Source organism: Furipterus horrens, unplaced genomic scaffold, assembly GCF_987537825.1.
Source record: "Furipterus horrens unplaced genomic scaffold, mFurHor1.1.pri manual_scaffold_5, whole genome shotgun sequence".
Lineage (NCBI taxonomy): Eukaryota > Metazoa > Chordata > Mammalia > Chiroptera > Furipteridae > Furipterus > Furipterus horrens.
In genome coordinates, this window is record NW_028327175.1 from 164,740,173 (window position 1) to 164,764,161 (window position 23,989).

Sequence of the window (23,989 nt, forward strand, 5' to 3'; positions counted from 1 at the left end):
TTACCATGCTCAGGGATTTTCTCAGTATATGTGAAACGATTTGCTGTAAGGAAGTTGTTTTGTTTTAATTTGTAGGACCAATGTTCTGGATTTGGATTATAAATTTCCATGAAAGAGATGAAAATAGAAGTAGTGGAGCTGATATGAGTTGTAGCAGTTGACTTAAAAGACATTCTTTCATTAGTCTTAAAACAAAGCTTCAGATCAGCCCTCCAGTTAAGTGTAACAAGCAATATAATATCTGAGTCAACAGAGGCCCTTCTCTTTTATTAAGACCCAGCTGTCAAAGGGTCATTAGGTCCTTCCTGCGGAAGACAACTTGCCCATTAATGTTTGGGGTGGTCCCTCGGCAGGATTTTAAGTGCCTGACATTTACTTTTTGAAAGAATCTAAAGCTGGTCTGAGACTTGAATTTTGAGACTTATCAAAAGTAATGTCTTTAGCCTTGGCTTTGTTAAATAGACAACAGCGTGTGTTTGGAATGCTACTGCCAGCTATATGAGTTGCCTTACAGTGCCACTAGGAAAGACTCAGAGTGTCAACTTCATGGAGATCAAATCACTGTAACTGGGAAGAGATTACAAACAAAATCTATGCACTTCTCTAATGTGATATTTTCACCTTGTTGCTACTTATATCATTTCAAGTGGTCCCTGTTCCAATGTCTGAAAACACCATGGTGAGGCTGACTTTGCTTTATCTTCCCTAGGCTATTTGCTTTCTAGAAGAGAAGGCCAAGCAGGGTCTCCTGAAAAGCCACTCTCTGATCTGGGCCGTCTGTCCTACCTGGCCTATTGGAAGAGTGTCATCTTAGAATATCTGTACCACCACCATGAGAGGCACATCAGCATCAAGGCGATCAGCAGAGCTACGGGCATGTGCCCACATGACATTGCCACCACTCTGCAGCACCTCCACATGATTGACAGGAGGGATGGCAGGTGAGTTCTGGTGCCTTGGGCAGTCCCCGCTACCCGTCAAGCATCTTACACCAGAAAGAGTCCCTGGAGTCAGGCAGATTTGTTCCAGTTAAAGAGGTTTCCCAACAGTATTATTAAAACAGTTCTTTTAAAAAGGAAACGAAATGACGCTTTTTTTGCTGGTCAAATTTCAATTTACTGTACCTTTTCAATGAAGAGCTTTCTGATTTTTCCTTGCCCAGGTAGTAGTAGTGCTAGCATATGTCATTATGTGAAGGTGAAATGAAATTTCCACTTTTAATTGCACTCTGTCCCACCCCATCACATTACAGATTCGTTATCATTAGAAGGGAAAAGCTGATACTGAGCCACATGGAAAAGCTGAAAACCTGTTCCCGGTCCAATGAACTTGATCCCGAGAGTCTGAGGTGGACCCCAATTTTAATTTCTAATGCTGCAGTTTCTGAAGAAGAGCGAGAGGCTGAAAAAGAGGTAATTGGTTGGCTTCATCAGCCTAAGTTGTGTACCTTCAATCTTGTAGCATTCTTAAGCTAAGAAAGTCATTAACATCGTCAAAGGCATGGTTGTATAGAGCGAGCTTGTGAATGATATGGCACTAATTTATCTAACTGAGGTTGCATGGAAAGACATGATAATTTTATTGAATTGAGTATGAAAAATGAAACATTTATCATTGATCACAAAGCAGCATTTTTCAATACTGACAGCATGTAATCAGATCAAATTTGGTGCTGAGCTCCAAGGCTGCAGTGTCAATCGATTCTTTGTGTTTATGAACTTGCTTAAAGTGCTCCATGCCAGTGAGCATGTAATGTACTGATAAAGGACTCAAATCAATTCGCTGCATCATTAATACTGCTAAATATCCCATGAAACGCAATCTTCTTTGATTTGTTATCCTAACTGATGTCAAAGAGTCCTGAGATGATGCAGCTGGAATGCTGCTTGCCTGGGTAACTGTCCTGATCAGAAATGACTTAGAGATCCTTTGCCTTTGATCCTGACTGCCCTCTCACTGGCCTGCCGTTTTTACCCTCCCTTGCTTAGGCGGAGCGGCTAATGGAACAAGCTAGCTGCTGGGAAAAGGAGGAGCAAGAAATCCTGTCGTCCAGAGCTAACAGTAGGCAATCACCTGCAAAAGTACAATCAAAAAATAAATATTTGCATTCCCCGGAGAGACGGCCAGTGGCAGGGGAACGAGGGCAGCTGATGGAGCTGTCTAAAGAGAGCAGTGAAGAAGAAGAGGAGGAAGAAGAGGAGGAGGAGGAGGAGGAAGAGGAGGAGGAGGAGGATGAAGAGGAGGAAGAAGAGGAAGAAGAAAATATTCAAAGCTCTCCTCCAAGATTAACTAAACCACAATCAGTTGCCATAAAGAGAAAGGTATGTGCCTGTTTAGATTTTCAGTCTGAGTCAGTTTCAATTAAATTGTGTCATTTAAAACATTCTATTAGTATTTGTTTCATTCTCTGTTCCTTAGATGTAGTTTATTTGTATCCAGTCCCACTGATCATATATCATTATCGTTTACCTTACAGTCTTGATTGTGTTTACTTTTTGATGTTTGTTAGTGCTGTGATAGGAAACCAGGGGCAGGCTGGCTTTCAAGTCTAGTAGTTACTGCCACCTGCTGGCTTGTGGGACTAGAGAGTAAGTCAGGCTGTGGGAACAGAAAAGGGCCCTGACGGACACGTAAGTGGTCTTCAGGAAATTCTGATGGAACTACTAAGGCCTAAAGAGGCTCGGAGACTTGTCCAGGGTTACACCACTCTTAGGAGATGCACCTAGAACCTGGTGAGCACTCCGACTTCACACCCAGTGCTCTTGTTGCTATTTCTTTTCCTTGTTCTTGGCATAGAACTTTTAGAAGCTATTTTAAGTCATTCATTTGTATGCCACTATTTTGCATTTGTAGCCAAGTACCCATTACTGAAATTCCTCATACCTTAGTGGCCTGGTGGTTTCTCTATGTACAGCCTGTGCAGAAGGTAAAAAATTGATTTTGTCTCTAGATAATTGCCCAACACAGATCTGGTATCTTTGTCTTCAGTCTCTATCTGTGATATAGAGAGTGCCAGATAATGTTAGTGTAGCCAAGGCTAATAGCCATAACACAGTACAAATTAAGACTCTTCCCCCAGGCCATCCTGTGTAGTGTTTGTCAGAGAACCTGCTGTTCAAACTCCTAGCTCAGTGTGCTTTCTTTAAAGCCTGGAATCTTCTAGTGAAAGGGCAGCAGTGGGGAGCTAGTAGAAAAGAGCATCCATACCATGAAGTGGACTTCGGGCTTATGGAAATGTTTTGATTTCTTAGAAGGAAAATGTATTCATGTGTTATGTATATAACCAAAGAAATTTGTTTTAAAAACATGAAAAACCAGAATTATACAGGCATGATGTGGATACCATCATATAAATGACTCAACCTAAAGAAAACCAGCTCTTTATGTTGGCTATACTCACGTTTGGGGAAAATTCTAGTGGATTAGGAAAGGCAGGGCAGTTGGGAGATTAATAACCATAAATGTTAAATACAGGATATGATTATCAGGCCTATATGTGCACTTTAGTGAACACTCAGTTAAAAATATGAAACGTAATAATTCTTGAATACAGTTTACCTAGAGTTTGAGTGTTAACCATGCATATTGAACCCTTCTTTACAATGTATTTTCAGTAATTTTTTGGGCCCATTACTGACAGATACACATTTTAGCAACAAATCTTTTGTTATTCCAGCCTTGGCTGGTGATGGTCAGTTGGTTGGAGTGTCTTCCCATGGACCAAAAGGCTGGGGTTCGGTTCCTCGTCAGGGCACATGCCCAGGTTGTGGGTTTGGTGCCCTGTTGGACCCCATATGAGAAGGCGACCAGTCAGTGTTTCTCTCTCATATTGATGTTTCTGTCTATCTGCCTCCCTCTCTCTCTAAAAAGCAGTGGAAAAAAATGTCCTCGGGTGAGGATTTTTAAAAAATCTTTTTGTTATTCCTGGTTTTGAATTTTGTGTCATTAAATACTTTCTGTTTGAAAAAAATATGTTTTATAATTGTAGTTATTGGAAGTCATTTCTGCCAACCTTTAGAGCAGTTAGAAAAAAAATTATATAAATAAGACAGATCTCACGTCTTCTATTTTTTAGGTGCTTTTTATATTAAAATATTTTATAAAATTATCAGTTGCTGACTTCCCTGCAGCTACCAATAAACAACTCTGTTAACATTTTAATCCTTTGTTTAAGTACCCTTTTCATTGTTCCTGACGTGTTAGAAAACGGGAACAAGGAGGCCAGCCTGGTACACCATCATGTTCCCTAGAGTGCCCTGAATGTAATAGGTGCTCCTTGAGCAGTTATCAAGTATTAAACAAGTGACCTAGTTAGTTATTGCAACATTTATAGAAACATTGCTCTTCATGATGGCTTAATAGCTATGATGTACAGGAAGGATATTGAAGCCAGCAAGAACCATTGGAAAATATATGCTAGAAAAGCTAACCTTAGCTTTTAAAATCTACAGTTTAAGCTTCTAGGATGTTCTCTCTCAAAGCATCTGCTTGAGTAAACAAGTGTTTTATTTGGGAAACACTTGCATATGGAGTTGGAGCCTGAGAGGGATGTTAAACATTAAATGGAAGGTTAAGTACAAAGGGAGCACAGAAGTCTTTATGTATAAGATTCTTAGACTGGTGTTCAGTACATGTTTGCTGCATATCGACTCACCCATTTAATTTCTCATGAGCTCTATATATTATGTTTGGAATTAATTTCAGAGGCCTTTTGTACTAAAGAAGAAAAGAGGTCGTAAACGCAGGAGGATCAACAGCAGTGTAACAACTGAGACCATTTCCGAGACCACAGAAGTACTGAATGAGCCCTTTGACAACTCAGATGAAGAGAGGCCAATGCCACAGCTGGAGCCTACCTGTGAGATTGATGTGGAGGAAGACGGCGGGAAGCCAGTCCTGAGAAAAGCATTCCAACATCAGCCTGGGAAGAAAAGACAAACAGACGAAGAGGAAGGAAAAGACAATCATTGCTTTAAGAATGCTGACCCTTGTAGAAGTAAGTGGAGGAATTATAAAAATCTTACCCTTGTGAATATCTGTACATTACTGCCAAAAAGCAGGAACTTAGAGTTGTGCCCAAGGGCATCCCTGAGGATGTATGGACCCACCAGAAATAAGTGCTTATCTGTCCTTTCTCATTCATAAAAGGTTCAGTCCCTTCGTCCTAGAATTGGATTTTATGTTAAAGAACTCTCCTCTAGGTGAGTTCATCTTACATTCCAGAAATTGGCTTGTCCTTGAAAACTTTGAAGTCTGTCAATGAGAAATACACTGCATTTCCTGATGCTAATATTACTTTTTCCTCACATTTAATATTTCTGAAACCAGGGTATATATTATTATCATTGTGAACATTAAATGCAATAGCTTTCTTTTTCCTGAAAAATAAATACTAGTAAGTTGATGATGCATCTTATAATCAATGGTGCCTTAGGATGTATTATTATCAAGAATCATTTCTAAACTTACCACCATCACTATAGCTTTGATAATACAGGACAATTTAGAAATCAGGAAACTGTTCTTCCTTTTAAATTACTATTTTACAGTTGCTCTTGGCAAGGACAATTCACCCTATCCTCTTTTAAAAAAAGAAAGAAAGAAAGAAAGAAAAGATAAAGAAAAAGAAATTAAAACACCAGTGAATCATCTTTGACGTCCTATTTAAAAGCAACCGTCCCTTGCCTTTCAGTCTGGGCACATGTGCTCCCAGCTGAGTCCTGAGGATCTGGGACAGGCTCTCTACTCGACTGCTGAAATGACTATAGTCAGAAACTGATTTTAATCCCATCTAGGGAACAGGCCATCTCATTTCCCTGGGCACCACAGGTTTCACTCTGATTTTTGAAAAGCCACAGTTTTAAGAGCATGAGCAAGCATCTTCTTGACTTGCTAATTAACAGAAATGCTATTGCTGCATACAATATTTTGCTGAGGAAATGGCATCTTACCCTGGGTATAGAGAAACCAAGTCCTCTTCTTTAGCTTTTGTTTTTTAACAAACAAAACATATAAACAACAAAAGCAAGCTGCAAATTGTGGAAATTGAGCCTTATTACCACTTCTTAGCTATCTTCTCAGAGGCTTGAAAATGAATCATCACTGCCTTTATTCTCCACTTGCTTACCATTTGCCTTTAAAAATTCTAAGTGGTGCCCTGACTCCTGTGGCTCAATTGCTTGGGTATCATCCCACAAACAGAAAGGTTGCTGGTTCCATTACTGGTCGGGGCACATGCCTGGGTTATGGGGTGGGTCCCCACTCAGGGCATGTATGAGAGGCAGCCAACAGATGCTTCTCTCTTTCTCCCTCCCTTCCCCACTCACTACGAATAAATAAATAAAATATATTCTTTTAATTAAAGAGAATTCTAAGTGGTCATGTTACACCCGATTCCTTTCAGGATCTTCTTTCTTAAAAAAAAATTAGGAGAAAATTCATCTTCTGATTTAGAGTCTTCCTATAAAAGCTGGTAGGTCCAGTAGCACGTGGAATAAGAATGTAGAATCTAAGGCACTGGCATGGCTCTCACCTGCCTATGTGTATAGAAATGAAACCATTTGAACATCTTGAGATATCTGTTAACTAGGTGTTGCACTTTGCACTTTTGAAGGAATCCATCCGCATCGCATGTGTTCTCTTCAGCTAGCCAATTTGAATGTAGTACTTGCAGGTAAGTTTGTGTGTAATCTTTTCATTACATAAATCAGCTAAAAGCTTACCCTGCTCTGTGCTGATTGGATTAGAAATCACTCCGTTCTGGCAGGAGGGATCTCTCTCTGTTCCACATTGATTATCAGATCTTATTTTTGTTCCCCAAAATAAGTTCTCCGAAGTTTGTTCCCCTAATAAGTTTATTTCTCTCTGTAAAGCTCTTTCTTTATGTTGACCCTCCAGGAGATCAGTATGATCTTTAATTTTCTAAAGATCTTAAGAAGATTTGGGTGTTTGATATCTATATTTATTCATATATTTTCTTGTTTGCTTATATCTGTGTAAATATGTTTACATATTAATATTCATATGTGCATACAAGTACAGTAAAAATAAAATTAGCTGAACTAAAATGAACTTGACAGTTATGGTTTGTTTCTTATTTACTCTAGTATTCAAACCATACATTTGAGCAGCAATTGATCCAAAATACAGTCTGGACAGAATTAGTGATAAAAAGAATACTTGTGTTTTGAATGTTCAGTAATTTCATGGTAAATACATTATAGTTTATTTCATGCAAAAATGATGATACTGTAGTAGAGTACAGATGTGTTTAGTTATTTATTCATTTGTTTCAGAGGTATACAGTTTATATTTATGCCAGAAAGAACATTCAAGTCAAAGTAAATAATGTCACCTGAGATCATTTAAAATCAGTAATTGTTCACACACCGAAGTTCACTTTCTCAGGATAGATATGTGAGTTAGGCTTCTATTATTTCTTTAGTACAGTGGTGATTTGGATATGAGCTAGCATTAACCCCTCCCCTCATATTTCCTAGTTTGTAAATGTTCAAGTACATTTTTTTACAATGTGGAATTCTGGGTATTAGAGAATATCTTGTTTGTTAAATCCAAATAAGTTTATTATAGTCGCCTGTATCCATCCATGTGCTTCCTATAAAAAGCAGAACTTCCTGTTGAGAGAGAGAGTGTGTACGCATGTGTGTGTGCATGCATGCATGCGTGTCTGTGTGGCATATATTATTTCCCAGGCCTGGGTGATTTACTCAGTTTATACCACAGTATTTTTCTACATTAGCCTCAATTGTGTCTTTACCATGAACTCTTTAAAATCCTAAATTGAAAGCAGTGCTTGCTAATTAATTTAGAGGAATGAATTCAAGTTGTTCGTGGTTATGCTTTCTAAGACTCTGTTTTTCTTCCTCCCCTTTCTGTCTCCTTGATAAGACAATATGGATGATGATGCAAATAACTTGAAAGAAGGCAATAGAGACAATCCTGAACCGCTAAAGTGCAAACAAGTGTGGCCAAAAGGATCAAAGCGTGGTATCTCTAAGTGGAGGCCGAGCAAAGAAAGGAAGACCGGATTTAAACTCAACTTGTACACCCCTCCAGAAACACCCATGGAACCTGATGAGCAGGTAACAGTGGAAGAACAGAAGGAGACTCTGGGAAACAAAAGCACTCCCACCCCCACCAGGACTGAGGAGGAGGTCAAGGAAGCCGTGGAACCCCTGCTGCCTCGGGATGAAAACGGAAAGGAGGAAACATGTGCACCTGTAAGTCCAAATAAATCACCAGGTGAAACACCAGGAGATGATCCAGTCAAACCTGAGGAGGAAGAGGAAGAGGAGGAGGAGGAAGAGGAAGAAGAAGAGGAGGAGGAAGAAGAAGAGGAGGAGGAGGAAGAAGAAGAAGATGAAGAAGGAAATGTAGAAAAAGACCCAAGTGGTACTGAAAGTCAGGAAAAAGAGGAGCCAGGAGTCTGTATGGACAAAGAAGACCCCATGCGTCTGGATGATCATGAAGAGGAGGAAGAAGAAGAGGAAGAACCATCTCACAATGAGGGTCATGATGCAGATGATGAAGATGACAGTCATATGGAGTCTGCAGAAGCAGAGAAGGAAGAACACCCCAGAGAAGCCTTCAAAGAAGTACTGGAAAACCAGGAGGCTTTTTTAGACCTTAGTGTGCAGCCTAGTCATTCGAACCCAGAGGTCTTAATGGACTGTGGCATTGACCTGGCAGCTTCATGTAACAGTGAACCTAAAGAGCTTTCTGGAGACACTGAAACTGCACCTGAATCTGATGAGGAACCCCCTGATGAACAGGCACAGAAGCAGGACCAAAAGAACAGTGACGAAGCAGATTCTGAGTTCAAAGAGGGAAGTACAGCAACCATGGAAATCGACTCTGAGACCGTCCAGGCAGTTCAGTCTTTGACCCAGGAGAACAGTGAACAGGATGACACCTTTCAGGATTGTGCTGAGACTCAAGAGGCCTGTAGAAGCCTACAGAACTACACTCATGCAGACCAAAGTCCCCAGATTGTTGCCACTCTGGACGACTGCCAACAGTCAGACCACAGTAGCCCAGTTTCATCCGTCCATTCCCATCCTGGCCAGTCAGTGCGTTCTGTCAACAGTCCAAGTGTGCCGGCCCTGGAAAACAGCTATGCCCAAATCAGCCCCGATCAGAATGCCATCTCAGTGCCATCTTTGCAGAACATGGAAACCAGTCCAATGATGGATGTCCCGTCAGTTTCAGATCATTCACAGCAAGTCGTTGACAGCGGATTTAGCGACCTGGGCAGTATCGAGAGCACAACTGAGAACTACGAAAACCCAAGCAGCTATGATTCTACTATGGGAGGCAGCATTTGTGGAAATGGTTCTTCACAGAACAGCTGCTCCTATAGCAACCTCACCTCTAGCAATCTGACGCAGAGCAGCTGTGCTGTCACCCAGCAGATGTCCAACATCAGCGGGAGCTGCAGCATGCTGCAACAGACCAGCATCAGTTCTCCCCCAACCTGCAGCGTCAAGTCTCCTCAAGGCTGTGTGGTGGAGAGGCCTCCAAGCAGCAGCCAGCAGCTGGCCCAGTGTAGCCTGGCTGCCAACTTCACCCCACCCATGCAGCTGGCTGAGATCCCTGAGACAGGCACCACCAACATCGGCTTATATGAACGAATGGGTCAAAGTGACTTTGGGGCTGGGCACTACCCACAGCCGTCAGCCACCTTCAGCCTTGCCAAACTACAGCAGTTAACTAACACACTTATTGATCATTCATTGCCTTACAGCCATTCTGCTGCTGTAACTTCCTATGCAAACAGTGCCTCTTTGTCCACACCATTAAGTAACACAGGGCTTGTTCAGCTTTCTCAGTCTCCACACTCCGTCCCTGGGGGACCCCAAGCACAAGCTACCATGACCCCACCCCCCAACCTGACTCCTCCTCCAATGAATCTGCCACCGCCTCTTTTGCAACGGAACATGGCTGCATCGAATATTGGCATCTCCCACAGCCAAAGACTGCAAACCCAGATTGCCAGCAAGGGCCACGTCTCCATGAGAACCAAATCGGCATCTCTGTCACCAGCCGCTGCAACTCATCAGTCGCAGATCTATGGGCGCTCTCAGACTGTTGCCATGCAGGGTCCTGCACGGACTTTAGCAATGCAAAGAGGCATGAACATGAGTGTGAACCTGATGCCAGCCCCCGCCTACAATGTCAACTCTGTGAACATGAACATGAATACTCTCAATGCCATGAATGGGTACAGCATGTCGCAGCCGATGATGAACAGTGGCTACCACAGCAATCATGGCTACATGAATCAAACACCCCAATACCCTATGCAGATGCAGATGGGCATGATGGGGACCCAGCCATATGCCCAGCAGCCAATGCAGACCCCACCCCATGGCAATATGATGTACACGGCCCCTGGACATCATGGCTACATGAACACCGGCATGTCCAAACAATCTCTCAATGGGTCCTACATGAGAAGGTAGGCAACATGGGCAGTCACAACACCCCTGGGCATCACTATTGGATTGATCTGCACAAATACTTTTCGAAGAGTACGATTTCAAAACCAGCAATTGGTGTGAATGCAAAAACATTTGTTGGCACCAAGTATTTAAAAAAAAAAAAAAAAAAAAAAGCTGTATGCAGCAGAAAGCCTTATACAAGTTGTTTTTCTTTTTTTCCTTTTTTCTTTTTTGGTACCTTTGTTTCTGTTACTTTTATATGAAGTTCTCTGCAAAGGAAGGCCTCTCTTTGGACTACAATTGGAGGCAGCCACTGTTGTGCCTGCTTCCATTAAACAATGTGGATATCAAGCCCCGCACCCCAAACCATCTGTTTTAATACTGAACCTAGAGCTTTTTTTTCTTCCCTGTCCACTCCATGTAAATGCCTTTAGCATTTCAGTTACTGTATGTTTTGTTTAAGGTGACTTCAGCATGCCGCTAATGTCTTTGTTAGTGACAGTGCATTTCGTAGGACTGTACCAGTGTTGTGCTAACAGTAAGCCATTTCTTACGTTTTTTGCCTTGATTAGGGTGCCCTAATTTGAGGGTTTAAAAAAAACTATATTTTTGTTAATTATAAAACTGTAAAGAGCTATAAAAGCTATTCCCATTTGGTTAGTCAAAAGGGTTTTATTGCTAAATGTTTGGTGTAAAGTTGAGACCCTTTTCCATTTTGGTGACAGATTTCTTTGGGGAAAAAAAGGCAGCTTTCTGTTTTATAAATGCAGACTTCTGTTTATTGAATGAAGCATATCTCAGTGTTTATCTGTCAGGTTTTGAAACATTTCATATATGTCCAAATACTTGGCAGGATTTAAAAAAATAGTGAATTTGGTGTAAAGTTGCTATTTTATGGAAATGCCTCTAACTTTACATTTTCATTCCATCTGTAGATTTTTCTATCTTTATAAAATATTGGAGTTATTTTTAAAGGAAAAATAGAGAAGTAGCTTGTGAATAGCCCAAACTAAGCTTACAAATCGCATGTAAAAAAGCAAAAAAAGTTATTTGTGTCTGTTTATATTGCTTCCTTTTTTGTAGCCTTTGTACCTGTACAGGGTGACTGTAAGGGCCAAGCAGGGGAGGCATAATCCTTGTATAAAATAGGAGCCAGCGACACTCTTGTATTTATCTGTTCTCTTTTTAGTCAGTCACTTCAAAAAAAACAAAAACAAAAATAAAAAAAAAGCTGTACATTTTAACATAAAATAAATTATGATGAGCCATTTTTAGCCTCTTGTGTCCTGTCATATTATGATCAGTAGAGAATGACCAACTGAACTGTATCATGTGTCACGTCTCAGAACACATACACATTTTGGGAAAATAAATTATTTAGTGTAAATTGGAGTTAAGAGATTTTTTGATTTGTTTTGACTTTGGGGGAGGGGGGTTGGCAATAAATAAGAGTAATATCTAATAAAACCATCACATATACCAAATACCTATTTAATAAATTAATTTATAATGGATTTTAATGCTTTTCATGAAAGTTTATTTTATGCTAGTGCATACCTTCTGTATGCCAATCCTTGTCTTCAAAATAAAGTGAATTTGTTTTTTTTTCTTTTTGACTTTGATCTTCATTTGCAAAGGGATCCTGTACAAATATCCATCTGTCTGAGTTTTACAGTTTATATAAACTCCCCTCAGTGCCTAATACAGTGGTAGTAAACTTCATTTCTCTGAAGAATAATACTAAAAAAGAGCACCCAGATTGGGATTGTATGTTTGAAAATTTATTTTCTTTTAAAAAGTGTGAAAGTTTTGCTTTGTTGTGAATGAATGATTGGATGTTTTCTTTAGCGTCTGAAGTTTAGAACCCACCCCCCCAAAAAAGTCAGTGTTTTCAAGTATTATTTTATGGAATTCAGAGAAAGTTCTGTCTGTCAAAACAGTTGATTATTCAAGCGACAAGCCTGGAAATGTGTGCTTGACTTGGCACCCATGTGAAACTGCCCCATTAAGCTCCTCAAGTGTCTAAACATGGGTGCTCACAACTCTCCTGTGAAGCCAGTCACAATTTTTATACCTTTTGGAGGAGGAACGTTGCTTTTCCACCAGTGGTTCAGCACACACACACACACACACAATTGTGTTGTATGGATCATAGACACCAACTTTAAAGTAGACTCAGGATAAAACTCCAAAAAGGCAGGATGGTGCATACACCCCAGAATCACAGGCCCTACAGAGGGAGACTGCCCAGAAGGGTTTCACCTTATATTCTCACCCTTACTTTTTTTTCCCCCTAGTTACAGAGCATTCTGGGCTTGGTGTCAGGAGTTTTATCTTTTGGCCCCTTCTTTCCACAGCTGCACAATGGGGGAAAATCTGTAGTGGCTAAGGGAGGGTTTCCAAAAACCACTTCTGCCGGGGCTGTCATCACAGAGGGGAAAAGAGAACCTTTCAGAAGCTGTCCTGGTAGGAAAGGAAACCTAATCTACCTCCAGAGTGGGAGGTGACTGTGTGCTGCTTGTTTGAATCAGCTGCTCTGTCACTTTGGGAGCAGCCAAGGACCTTGGCAGCTTGGTGAGTCCACATGTCGGGCAAGAGGCAGCCTGAACCTGTGCAGTGGGGTGGGGGTGGGGGGGCTGCTAAACACCCGCCTGGAAGCCACGAAGAACTTCCCACAGGCTTCACCTTGAAACCTTCATATATTTGGTCTCTTCCTCTTACGTTAAGATTCTTTAGGGACTGAGATTTTCCCTCTGTTACCTTTGGCAGTGGCTTGCTAATCACACCCTGTGGTCTGTGTGATACCCAGGTGCCACTCCCCCACATCCTGCCTCCCTCACAGCCCTCCAGAGAGCTTGTGGACAAGTCCCAGACCTGCCAGACCAGAATCTAAGAACAGGGCTGGGGCTTCTTGTGTTTCACAGGCTCCCTAGGGACTGCAGCAGAGCCAGGTACGGGAGCCCCTCTGCTGGCCCCAAGTCCCAGCATTCATTGACAAAACAGAAAGGCTTGGCGTAGGAGGTGAGCTGCTGATCTGAGGTGGCCTCAGAACACTGCACCCTCCCTCTCAATGACCCACTCTCACTAGAGAAATCAATTCAGACCTACATATGACCCCAAGGATCCTGGAAAGCAGGAACTTGGATTTATCAGGACTGAAATGTCGCCATAGCTTGAGACTTGTTCACAGGCCACATCTGTTAAACCCAGTACAGTAATGTGTTCTTTCCTTTGCAAGACTCTTAAGAGGTTGTCAGTGCCAACCTTTACTTCTTAATAGGTCAAGTAGTGCCTACACGGGTGTGAAGGCATGGGCCTTCCTTGCCAACGTATTGTTTCAGAAATAGTGACAGTATTGTTACAGAGCTTTCACAAACAGCCCTCCCACGTGATCCACACACACACCTTGTGCAGGAAATGGGACTCTTGTGGTCAATTTACAGGTGAGGAGATAAAGGCTCAACAAACCCAGTTCTCTCCAAATCTCAGCTTTTTCCTATAGCACTTGACTCTGTGGAAAGACCGTAACTGGTCATCTCTGATTTAAAGGTTTAGCTAATAAATATATGTAGCTTTAAAAACTGGTAAGTGCTGTACAAATACAGGTTACTTTGTTGTTCCAAGCAAGTGTTGGTCTACCGTCAGTACTCAGAGTACAAGTACATCATGAAACAGTACCTTCCATTTCTTTGTACCCAACATCCGTAATTCCACACTCCTCTTTCTTCTCCCTCTCTGTCCCCGTCCCTGCGGCTCCATGTCTCTTCTCTGGTCTCAGTACAATGATTTCAGATTCCACCTCTATACAGATGACAACCACAATTACATCTCCAGTCTCAGCTCTCTAGATTTAAGGTCAAATGACATGGGACACCTTTTGTATGTCTTAACAGTCATGACATAACATGATCTTCAGCCCCCTGCTCCCATTTCTGTCCTGTCGACCCCATCTCAGTATTAAGGCACCACCAAGAAGCCGAATTGGTAGCTTTCATTTCTCCCTCCCTCTCAAGGTTCTGTTGATTCTCTAATATAATTCCAAAATAATCTCGAGGACTGTTCCCCTAACCCTGCCTTAGTCCAAGTCACTTTCCTATCAGCAGTTCCAACAGCCTCCTAACTGGTCAGCTTGCCTCCTTTCTTAACTTCCTATGATCCATTTTTCATACTTAAGCCACAGTGATTTTTTTTTTCTCTCCAGAGTGATTTCCTTAAAACATAGATAATACCACCCTCCTGCTTAGAAACCTTCGATGGGTTTTCTTTGCATTTGGAATAAAATCTCTACCTCTCTCCTTCCACACCTCACCTCATCCATGAGTTCTAGCTTCACTGATGGGCAGTTCTGCAAACATACTTCGTTGCCACCTCAGAGCCTTCACCTGAGCTGTTCCTAAGCCTAGAATGTTCCTTCCCCATTTGGAAGGTGTGCTCCTTCAAGACCCGGCTCACTGCAGTTTCAGAGACGTCTTCTTCAACCACCAGTCTAAAGTGGGTTTCTCCCCGATCCTGTCCCCAATTGTTCACTTTCCTGCTTGTTTTCCTCACTGCACTCGATCACCTCATGTATTTTTGTTTTTACTTCTGGCCTCTGGACCCCACTTTTTGGCATGTGGAAAGTTCTCAATAAATACTTGTTGACTGAATGAATATTTTACTTCTGAAAACTTGAAACTTTTGCAAAAACTTCTGTTTCTCCTTTCTCCTACTTCTAGCTCCCAGGAACCACATTGAAGAGACTGGACTTCCAACTTTAAAGTCCTCTGATTCTGATGTGCCCAGAGAGGTGGGAGCGCATAGGAAGGGGTAGGAACTCGAGAGAACACTAGCAGTGGAACCGTAGGTGTTCTGTACTTTGCGTATTTTATTAAAATGGAAATACTGATTTCTCTCTGGACAAGGAATAGATCAGACCTAGGAGATAAATGAGTTTCAAGGGAATTATTACGATTCTGTGATGGAAAAGTCTAGGTAGAGGCCACTATGACCCTAAAGGTTTGCTTTTCGTGGGGGTGGGGGGGGTTGGTTCGTTGTGTTTTTTTCTGTTTTTTTTTTCTTTCTTTTTTCTTTTTTTTTTTTTTTTTTGTCTCTTGTCCAAGAGCCTGTGTACAGCTTCCATCACACTCAAATCTGAGTCACGATGAGGACCTAGTTCCTCTCCGGCCAAGGCGACGCACCCAGAGCAGACCCTGGGCAGTTCCAGGAAGCCCCCCTGCTGCAGACACGGCCCATGCCACAAGTCCTCCCCTCTGGTGGCTTTGCACAGCTGCTGGACCCCTGGGCAGTATCCTTCATCACAAATCTCTTTCATTCCACTGAAAACCACAACCAAATAGGAGAATTGGGCCTCTTTTCACATTTTCCCCATAGGCCTTGGTCACTCTCTGCTTGCTCCAGGCAGTGTTGGTTTCTGGTCCTTGACTGCCAGCATCTCATCAGAATCTCTCTGGGTTCTGTCTGGTTGATTGTTCCTAGTTCCAGAAGCCACCTCCACCGGCTCAGTGCGTGCTGCTGTTCTCCCCTCAAGAATGAAAATCAGAGAGTCGGGGTGACCAGCTTCACTCTCAAGGAAGGGGGAGCTCCCCACCTGAGCTCATCTGGATGCTTTGTTCTGTTCCAGAGTGAACACATTTGCAAATACTTTCTGGTGTGACTGAAAACAAGAATCAAAGTGAAAGGAGCTTCCCTGAGTTCTTGTTCCCTAAAGAGTGCCTCCTCCCTCTTTTCCAAAAGTATAGAGTCAAACTCTTGTGAAAATTTACCAGAATTTATTGAATTTCTGTGGGTAGTGGCGACTCTGGCTACAAATTTGAAGAGTCCTGGCTCCTTGAGGAAGGTGGGAGAGCCCGAAGCAGGGCCTCTGTGCAGGGGCGCAGGATCCCACTCCTCATCCCACCAAATGAGTTGCTTTCTGCAGCTTTTGGAATGCAGCATCTACATGGGGCCCGAGTCTGGGGATCCCATTGAAAAGGATGTGTGAGGCAGTAAGGAAATGCAGGTGCCTCAGAAAGGGGTCTCACTATGAGCTGTGCAAACTCTCCCAGGCACTTTTCTGGGGTTAGAAAATATTTTTATATTTTTATATTTTTTAAGAAAGTGACTTTCAGAGAGCCAAACATTTAATCACAGCACAATGCCTACACATTTTTAAATCTTTTCCTGCCCTCACACACACACACACGTGCATGTGCGCGCGTGCAGAACTGTGCGTTCATCGGCAACCAATTCTGCTGGGAAGCCCGTCTGCCCCATTTTGCCAAGAAGCCAAGTACTGGACTCGTGCAGGAGGCAGCCCTCAGTCCTCTCTGTTTATCAGCACGCACCCGGGAGGTTTAAGATGATTTGGAAGAAGTCAAGCTTTGGTCTCACTGTCACTTCTCCATGACAGAGAGGTCACAGGCCAGAGCTATCTCAGCCGTCCCTCTTCATTCCCAAGTGTGTCTGCTGCCCCACGTGGGACCCTACAGCTTCTCCCCGCTGGCCTCACCATCATCGCTGTGCTGGGTCTGTCGCCTCTGCTGCACGAGCTGCTTGTCCAGCTCCCGTAGCTGCTTCAGAAAACCACGATTGGGGAGGACACAGCGGTTCTTTGCCACTTGCTGAATGGCCTCCACCAGTGTCATATTCCTGTGGATCATCAGGTAGGCCAGGACCAGGGTGGCCGACCGGCTGCGGCCCATGGCGCAGTGAACCAGGATCTTACCTGAAATGGAGTGGGGAGAAGAGGCATCAAACGAACTATACTTGTAATCATTGCATTCCTCACCACCATGCACTCTCAGTGGGGAATGAGCCAGTTTCCCTTGGAATATCCTTGATGAAGCAGTAAACCTTCATCTATCAAATTTCAGCCCTCAGTTACAGTTCTTAATATCCTGTGTGATGACATGGGATGTGCACATAAGCACTGGGCTGCATACCAGAGCGCGATGGCTATCTCAGCAAACAGCACATGGGAGATTGAGTTGCAAGCTGAATTAGCCACCGTTTCATGAAACACCATTTTTACTTAAGTGGAAGACAGAAAAATCGTGGTAATTCAAACTTGGGTATTTGGCAGACTTTTTCTCAGAAGTGAATAGCCAGCCTGTCGCATCAAAGAAAACAATGGATGGTATTTATTGCCAGTGATAAAATGCAAGCTTCTGAGCAAAAACTAGAATTTTGAAAAATTTATATCTATCACTGTGAAGTTGACAGTTTCCTGATACTTTGAAGATTTTTCTGTTAAGATCACAATGAAGTTAACAAGTGTGTTTTTTGATAATGTACAGTGAAAAGTGTCAACATTTGGAGGATCTACATAACTTAGTAAATCGATATTTTCCAAATGACCCAACAGAGGATGTTACAGAATCAGGCAGGGGTAAAAAATTCATTCACAGTGCAAGACAGACCAATGGATTTTCATGTAACTAAGTATGAAGTTTAAATATATGGCTTCAGATCCTACATCACAACTAGCCTTTAAGAAGCTATCATTAGTCAAGTTTGGGTGTAGTATTGAAGAAGAGTATCCACAATTACCTGAAAAGTTTATTAAAGTATCCCTCCCTTTTCCAACTACATACCTGAGTGAGACTGGATTTTTTCATCTATATCAACCAAAACAATATAGCACAACAGATTGAATCTAGAAACTAATGAGATTCCAGCTGGATTCTAATAAGCCTAATATTAAAGAGATTTGCAAGAATATAAATTAATGCCACTCTTCTCCCTAACTGTATTTGAAAAATACAATTTTTCATAAAATGTTATGTTAATAAGCAAAGGTGTGTTTCATTATTTTTAAGTGAATAGCATTAAGTTTTTCAGTTTTTCTTTCTACTAAGGTAAATATTGATAGATATAACCCACATAAACAGAAGCTCTTTGAGGTCTTCAGTAATATTTACAAGTGTAAAAGTGTTATGAAACCAAAGAGTTTGAGAACCAGAAACCTAAAAGAATTTTCACACACATGCAAAAAAGCTTCCTTTGGTCACTACCATGGCAATAGGGCCCAGCTCAGATGCCTTGATGTGAAGCTGTTTCCTCATCCTCCATTTGGTGGCGCTCTAGAGCTCACATAGTGAGCATCTACCCATGTTACCTCATTTCATCCTTAATACAATCTTCAAGGTTTCCTTATCCATCATCCCTGCTTTACAGAGAAGGAAAACATGCTCAGAGAGGTGAAATGGGTCACTGAGAAAGCAGGTGCCAGCACTAGAAATAGTTCAAAGCAACATGTTAACGAGGCCCTACTGTGTGCTGGACACTGGCCATTATGCTCTCAGAACAGAAAATAATGAGATTAGGCTCTGGCTGTACCCACCACTGCCACTACTGCCATCCCAGTGGCCACCCTCTCCTGGTGTGCAATCGCTCTGCTGGAATTAAGCTGGCTAAGGCAGCTTGAGCTGTGTGACCCCAATGCTGTTCCTGTTCTCGAGTCTCAGGCCCAAGGCCTGCAAGGATGGCCAAGAAGACACTCATGGACATCCCCAGGTTTCTGGAGCATCCACAGGGTATGAGAACAGCTTGGAAAGAACACTTCTGAGTGGATGTGGCTCTCCTGTGCCCCTCTCACCTTTCCTCAGGGAACCATGTCCAGGTCAGTGGTAAAAGAAGCCACGGCCACATGGGAAACCCAAGAGGCCTCGAATGCCAGGCCCCAGGTTCTCTTTCCCACCCATCCTGGCCAGAGAGGCCTGCGGACCCAGCCCAGCAGTAAAGACTCCGTTGATGACCTCTCCACACATAGTGCTGTTACAGAGAGGTATTCCTTGAAGAGTTATTTATTTGGTCATAGTTTATTTCCACGAATCTCCACAAGCTAACGAGGAGCCCTCCACTCCCATCCTTCATGTGGCTGAGCTGTAAGAGTGTGGCCAGAAAGGAGGGCAAGAAGCAGGACCGACTCTTTCACTGCTGGGGTGGATTTGGGGGCAGCTGGCCCCCGTGTGACTGTGCGCCTGGAGTGGAATGTCTGCCTCTGGCATTCTAATCGCCACAGACTGTTCCAGAGGCCGCCTGGCCCCTTGCCAGCTCTGCTGATAACTAAGGCGTTTCTTCCTCTCCTGGCAAAAAGGGTAATTCTTTCTGTCATGACTAAATGCTTGAAACAGACGAAAGCTGTAGTTCATTAAGTCTTTTGGGAGCCTGAAGTCTGTTAAGTGAGAGGAGGTGGAAGGGAGAGGGAGGGAGTGAGAGGGAAAGGGGGGAAGGAGAGGGTTGGGGTGGGGGTGGTGCACAGCTCCAGCAAGAACTCCTGAAACTCGATTTTGTTTTTGTGACAGCAGGCATTAATGCCACCAGCTACGTGAGTTTGGTAGGTCTCCCTAGGGTAAAGGGCCTGTCTTCAGGCTCTCAGGGCATTTGCTCCCTCTTCGCTCTGCAGATCTGCTAAGCACCACCCTTTGGGGCCCAGCAGCATCATGTGGTAAGAAGCTGCTCTCAGGAGAGTTTGGGAGAGAAGGGAAGGAAGGCTGCATCTGGCCTGTTCCCAGTGTGGCCCGCGCCAGAGAAACTAGGAGGCTCTCTGTGACTCAGGCACCAGCCAGGGTTAGGGCCATGAGCGAAGGCAGCATTATCAGGGTTGGCATTTTCTAGATCAGTGGCTTTCACAAGTTTTTGTGTGACTCTCGGAAGCCCTATATAACATTCACTGCTAACATACATAGCCTCACCACGTCCCGTATCTTGCAAGTATGTTGTTAATGTACTTTTATTGTAGTCAATCCTCACAACAACCTGGTGAGGTAGATAAAACGATTGCCACCATTTTTCAGAGAATGTAGCTGAAGTGCAAAGAAGTGACTTATTCAAGTTGCACAGCTAAGAAGTAGCAGAACTGTGGTTTAAGCCCAGGCCACCAAGCACCAGAGTCATAGCTCTTAAGTGCTATGTGGTATCACAAATGTGTGTATATTAGACAAAAGTTTTACAAAATAATACATACTTGTATCACATGCAATGCCTCCTGATATTTTCTATTCTTTTATAATCTATTCAGTTTTTTGAAAGAAATGCTGGTTGCACCCACTGAATTATTTTTATGACTCACTATAGGTCACAATCTATGTTTGAAAAATGGTGATTTCAGTGAAATATTTCCCCTTAGGCGTTTACTGACAGTTGAATTCCCACAATCTTATGAAGAAAACCCAAATCCAGAATCTCTATGGCTTCCCAGTTGCCTATTTTCACTTCTGACCAGAATATAGGCCTCAGACATACAGGTCAAGCCCCTCGACCCACACCCCCTCACCTTCACCACTCCTACCTGCCCCCCACCAGGTGTGCACTCTCTAAACAACCCCCTTCCTTGGTTTTGGGGAATGCCTTTTGCCTATCTCTCATTCACTGGGTTGGAGCCTGCCTTCCATAGCAGTATGCAAAGCCAGAGTTCACACTTCTTCCCAAACCATCCTGGGCATGTGGAAGTCCTCAGAAGAAGGATGCATGGTGTGTTTGGAACTGCTGAGGGGCAGACCTGTGAATCCTGCAGTGGGGCGGAAGACCCTTAAAACGTGCTGAAAGTCTGATCTGGTTAAAGGTTAGAAACACCAGAGAATCAACGTCCTGCTCAAAAGCAGAGCTCATTTATTTATTTATACCTACCTTATCCATAATAGGTTTTAAGATGGCTTCAAAAGCAAGCTGTGGACTGTTTAAGAAAAAGGACAAACGAAAGGAGAGTGGTGGTACTAAGATCTGGTCTTTACTGCCTCTTGACTTCTGCCCCAGGACTTCTTAGAAGATCTCGTTAAATTAAAATCACACTAATTCAGCTCTAAGGATGCCTCACAAGGAGCAGTGAAGGCAGTCCAAGTGGGGTTCCCGTGGCAGTACTTTGTCAGTACTTGTTTTTCTGAGGAAGAATGACAAGTTCTGTTGTCTCAAATTGTATATAACCAGCTGGAATGCCTTGCCTTCCATAATACTTGGTGACTTCTTGCACAGCCAAATCACCAGATGCTGAAATTAGGGGCAAAGGATTGAGTGACAAAAGGAATTACCACTGGCCTCTAATGAGCTCTGTGACTCTGGGCACATCACTGGGCCTCACTGGGCCTCTCTGGGCCTCGGTTTCCCCAGCTCTCAGGGCAGGCCACTGGACTAGATTATCTCTTAAGATTTTTCAGGAGTGACAGGTTGCCTGGGGAGTTCTTTCAGAAAGGGCACATCAGGGTAGGGTATGGGTGGGAGGGGGGCCCCACAGGGCTGATTACAGACCACGGGCGCAGCTCCACAAGCAATGCTTTTCAAAAAGAGTGAACAAGATGAGCCGCACGGGGTAGCCATGGGAAACAGTTACACTCAGCGGAAACTAGCCAAGGAAGAAGAGGAGAGACAAGAGAGAGGAGAGGGAGATGCCTTGCCTTTTGGCCAGACTGTCCATCAACACCTCTTATATCAAGAGTATAATAAGAAACATACGAGTGGGCCTGGCTCTAAAATGCTATCATCGTGTCCCTTGGTTTTCCAGTGCAGTAGACACAACCAGCATGTGGCAGGCAGGCCAAGCACACGTCATTTCCACTATTTGGAGTCTATGACAATGCCATTGCTGAGCTAACAGCATTTTATTTTGTTACTTTGACCACTCAGGTTACAAACTGACAGCCATTGAGTTTCTTTTGTTTGGCCTTCCCAACATTTTAAGAAATTTTCTGTTTGTTGCCAACACTTGAAAATTGAGTGATATTACATTAAAATCCAGATTGGAGACATTTCCTGAAAAGTCGGATCTACCACATTTGCGCCGACTCTCACAAAACAAACGTTGGCTCGACTGAGTAGCAGCTGCCCCCTTTGGAAGGGATATGAGCTCTCCACTCTCCACTTAGCCACAAGCACCCCCTAACCGCACCCCATTGCCTTACATGCAACCAGTTTCGTTCATTCATGCTCTCTGCCTGATCAGGAAGGGTTGGCCTCTGAGCCCTCAGCTCAGGGAAGTCTTCAGATATGTAACTGCAAAGGGCCCTGAGAAGGGAACCCAGCCTCCTGCCTGGCATGTGGTCATGTCCTGATCCCCACCCCAGCCAACTGGTTTAGTCCCCACCCCTTACACAGTCTCTGACCTCAGTATGTACTTTTCCCTCTTGACCCTTTCTCTGCTAGGTGCTTCCCACCACCTGGTCTACCAGTCACTATCCGCACCAGCCTGACATCTCCACATTGAAGCCCTGTGGTCTGCCCAGGCCTAAACAGGACTTGAGAGCCCCCTTCTTTCCTGATTTAGCAGTGGGAGCAGACTCTAAAATCAGGTGCCAAGAACCAAAAACAAGCTGTCATGTGAGTGTATCATACTAGTTCAAAGTTGGAATGTCTTTTTTTCTTTGGGGATTGGGAACTTTATTATGATGATGAGCATGTGCTGGTGTGGTTGTGTGTTTCACGGTGCGTGACCTCTCTTTATCAAACCCATCTGAGAGCCTGCTGTGCACCAGGCTCTTTGCTAAGTGCCGTATGTCAGTTACTGCTGATCCTCATTATAACCTTTCAAGATAAATATTTTTATCACCAGATGGAGAAATCAAGGCTCAGAGAAATCACATTGTTAGTAAGTTGTGAATTTGAACCCAGCCCTGTCTTCTCCAAAGCCTGCCAGACTCCTTTCATTAAGGGGAAGGCCAAAGATGTAGTAATGGCAAGTGAAACTGGAGGACTGGGTAGTTGTACTGCACCTTTTTGTTTTTTCATGTCAAATATGTTTTCAGTTAACTTCAAATACTCTCGGGCGAATTTTACCTCGTGGTGATGAGTCAGAGTCCAGTTGCTTTTTGATCCTGCTTGGAAGCCCAGAATGTGCATAACACAAAAGATGGCCTATAAATAGACTCATAAAAGAAAACTTTGAAATGAGGCATCCCTGAATACAAGCACTTCAGCTCCCCGGGTTTCTTTTTTCATCATGACATTGCTTTGTGAACCAAAAGAACAAGTTGTTGGTGCCTACAGCTGGCTGTGGGTCCAGGTTCACCTTGGGACGGCCATCAAGGTCTGAGACCGTTCAGCAGGCATGGCCTAGGCCCAGCCAAAGGTTGCAAATTCCTGTAGCAGGCAACTCAGTCAGTAGTGAGCCTTGTAATCCCAACCTACTGCGATAAGAAAGGCTTTCTGTACAGTAATACCCCTTTATCTGTGGAGAATATGTTCCAAGGCCCCCAGTGGATGCCTGAAACCACAAATAGTACTGAACCTAATTAACTTCTTTAACCCTGCCGGAAATGTGGCCAGAGCTGCTTTATTGCAGACACAGCCTCTCCAGTAATTTTTATATTTTTCTGTCCAAAATTTCCTGAATCTGTGTGGCCATCCCTTACTTGTAGTAGATGTCTTGGGTCACTTATTTCAAGGGATCCCTTGCTGAAATCTTCATACAGGCTCTAAGCTTCCTGGTGCAACAGGTTGCCATCAATTAGAACACATTTTACGTTCTGTCTTCCACCCACAAATTTAATGCCTTTCCCATCTTAACTAAGCACTGATCACACACTGTGGCCATAACTTCTGCAGTTTAAGGTGCAACAGCA

At 43.3% G+C, this 23,989-nt stretch overlaps 2 protein-coding genes across 9 annotated transcripts in view; one reads left to right on the forward strand and one right to left on the reverse strand.

The window, feature by feature from the left end:
* KAT6B (lysine acetyltransferase 6B) overlaps positions 1-12,068 on the forward strand; it is a 181,465-nt gene extending 169,397 nt beyond the window's left edge. For 3 of the 5 annotated variants that reach the window (XM_090278246.1, XM_090278248.1, XM_090278250.1), the window contains exons 13-17: positions 710-941; positions 1,253-1,412; positions 1,989-2,321; positions 4,705-4,996; positions 7,909-12,068. In XM_090278246.1, coding sequence (XP_090134372.1) covers positions 710-941; positions 1,253-1,412; positions 1,989-2,321; positions 4,705-4,996; positions 7,909-10,481 — 3,590 coding nt within the window. In that variant the 3' untranslated portion in view covers positions 10,482-12,068. Of the gene's footprint in view, positions 1-709; positions 942-1,252; positions 1,413-1,988; positions 2,322-4,704; positions 4,997-6,613; positions 6,674-7,908 lie in introns of all 5 variants that reach the window. The other 2 variants (XM_090278247.1, XM_090278249.1) reach the window with 1 other exon arrangement.
* A 3,699-nt stretch (positions 12,069-15,767) lies between these two features.
* The window catches only part of DUSP29 (dual specificity phosphatase 29), a 33,315-nt gene continuing 25,093 nt past the window's right edge, over positions 15,768-23,989 (reverse strand). For 3 of the 4 annotated variants that reach the window (XM_090279484.1, XM_090279483.1, XM_090279481.1), the window contains exons 4-5: positions 16,948-17,163; positions 15,768-16,113 (exon numbers count right to left, since the gene is read on the reverse strand). In XM_090279484.1, the coding sequence (XP_090135610.1) occupies positions 16,025-16,113; positions 16,948-17,163 (305 nt within the window). In that variant the 3' untranslated portion in view covers positions 15,768-16,024. Of the gene's footprint in view, positions 16,114-16,632; positions 17,164-23,989 lie in introns of those variants that run through there. The other variant, XM_090279482.1, reaches the window with a different exon arrangement.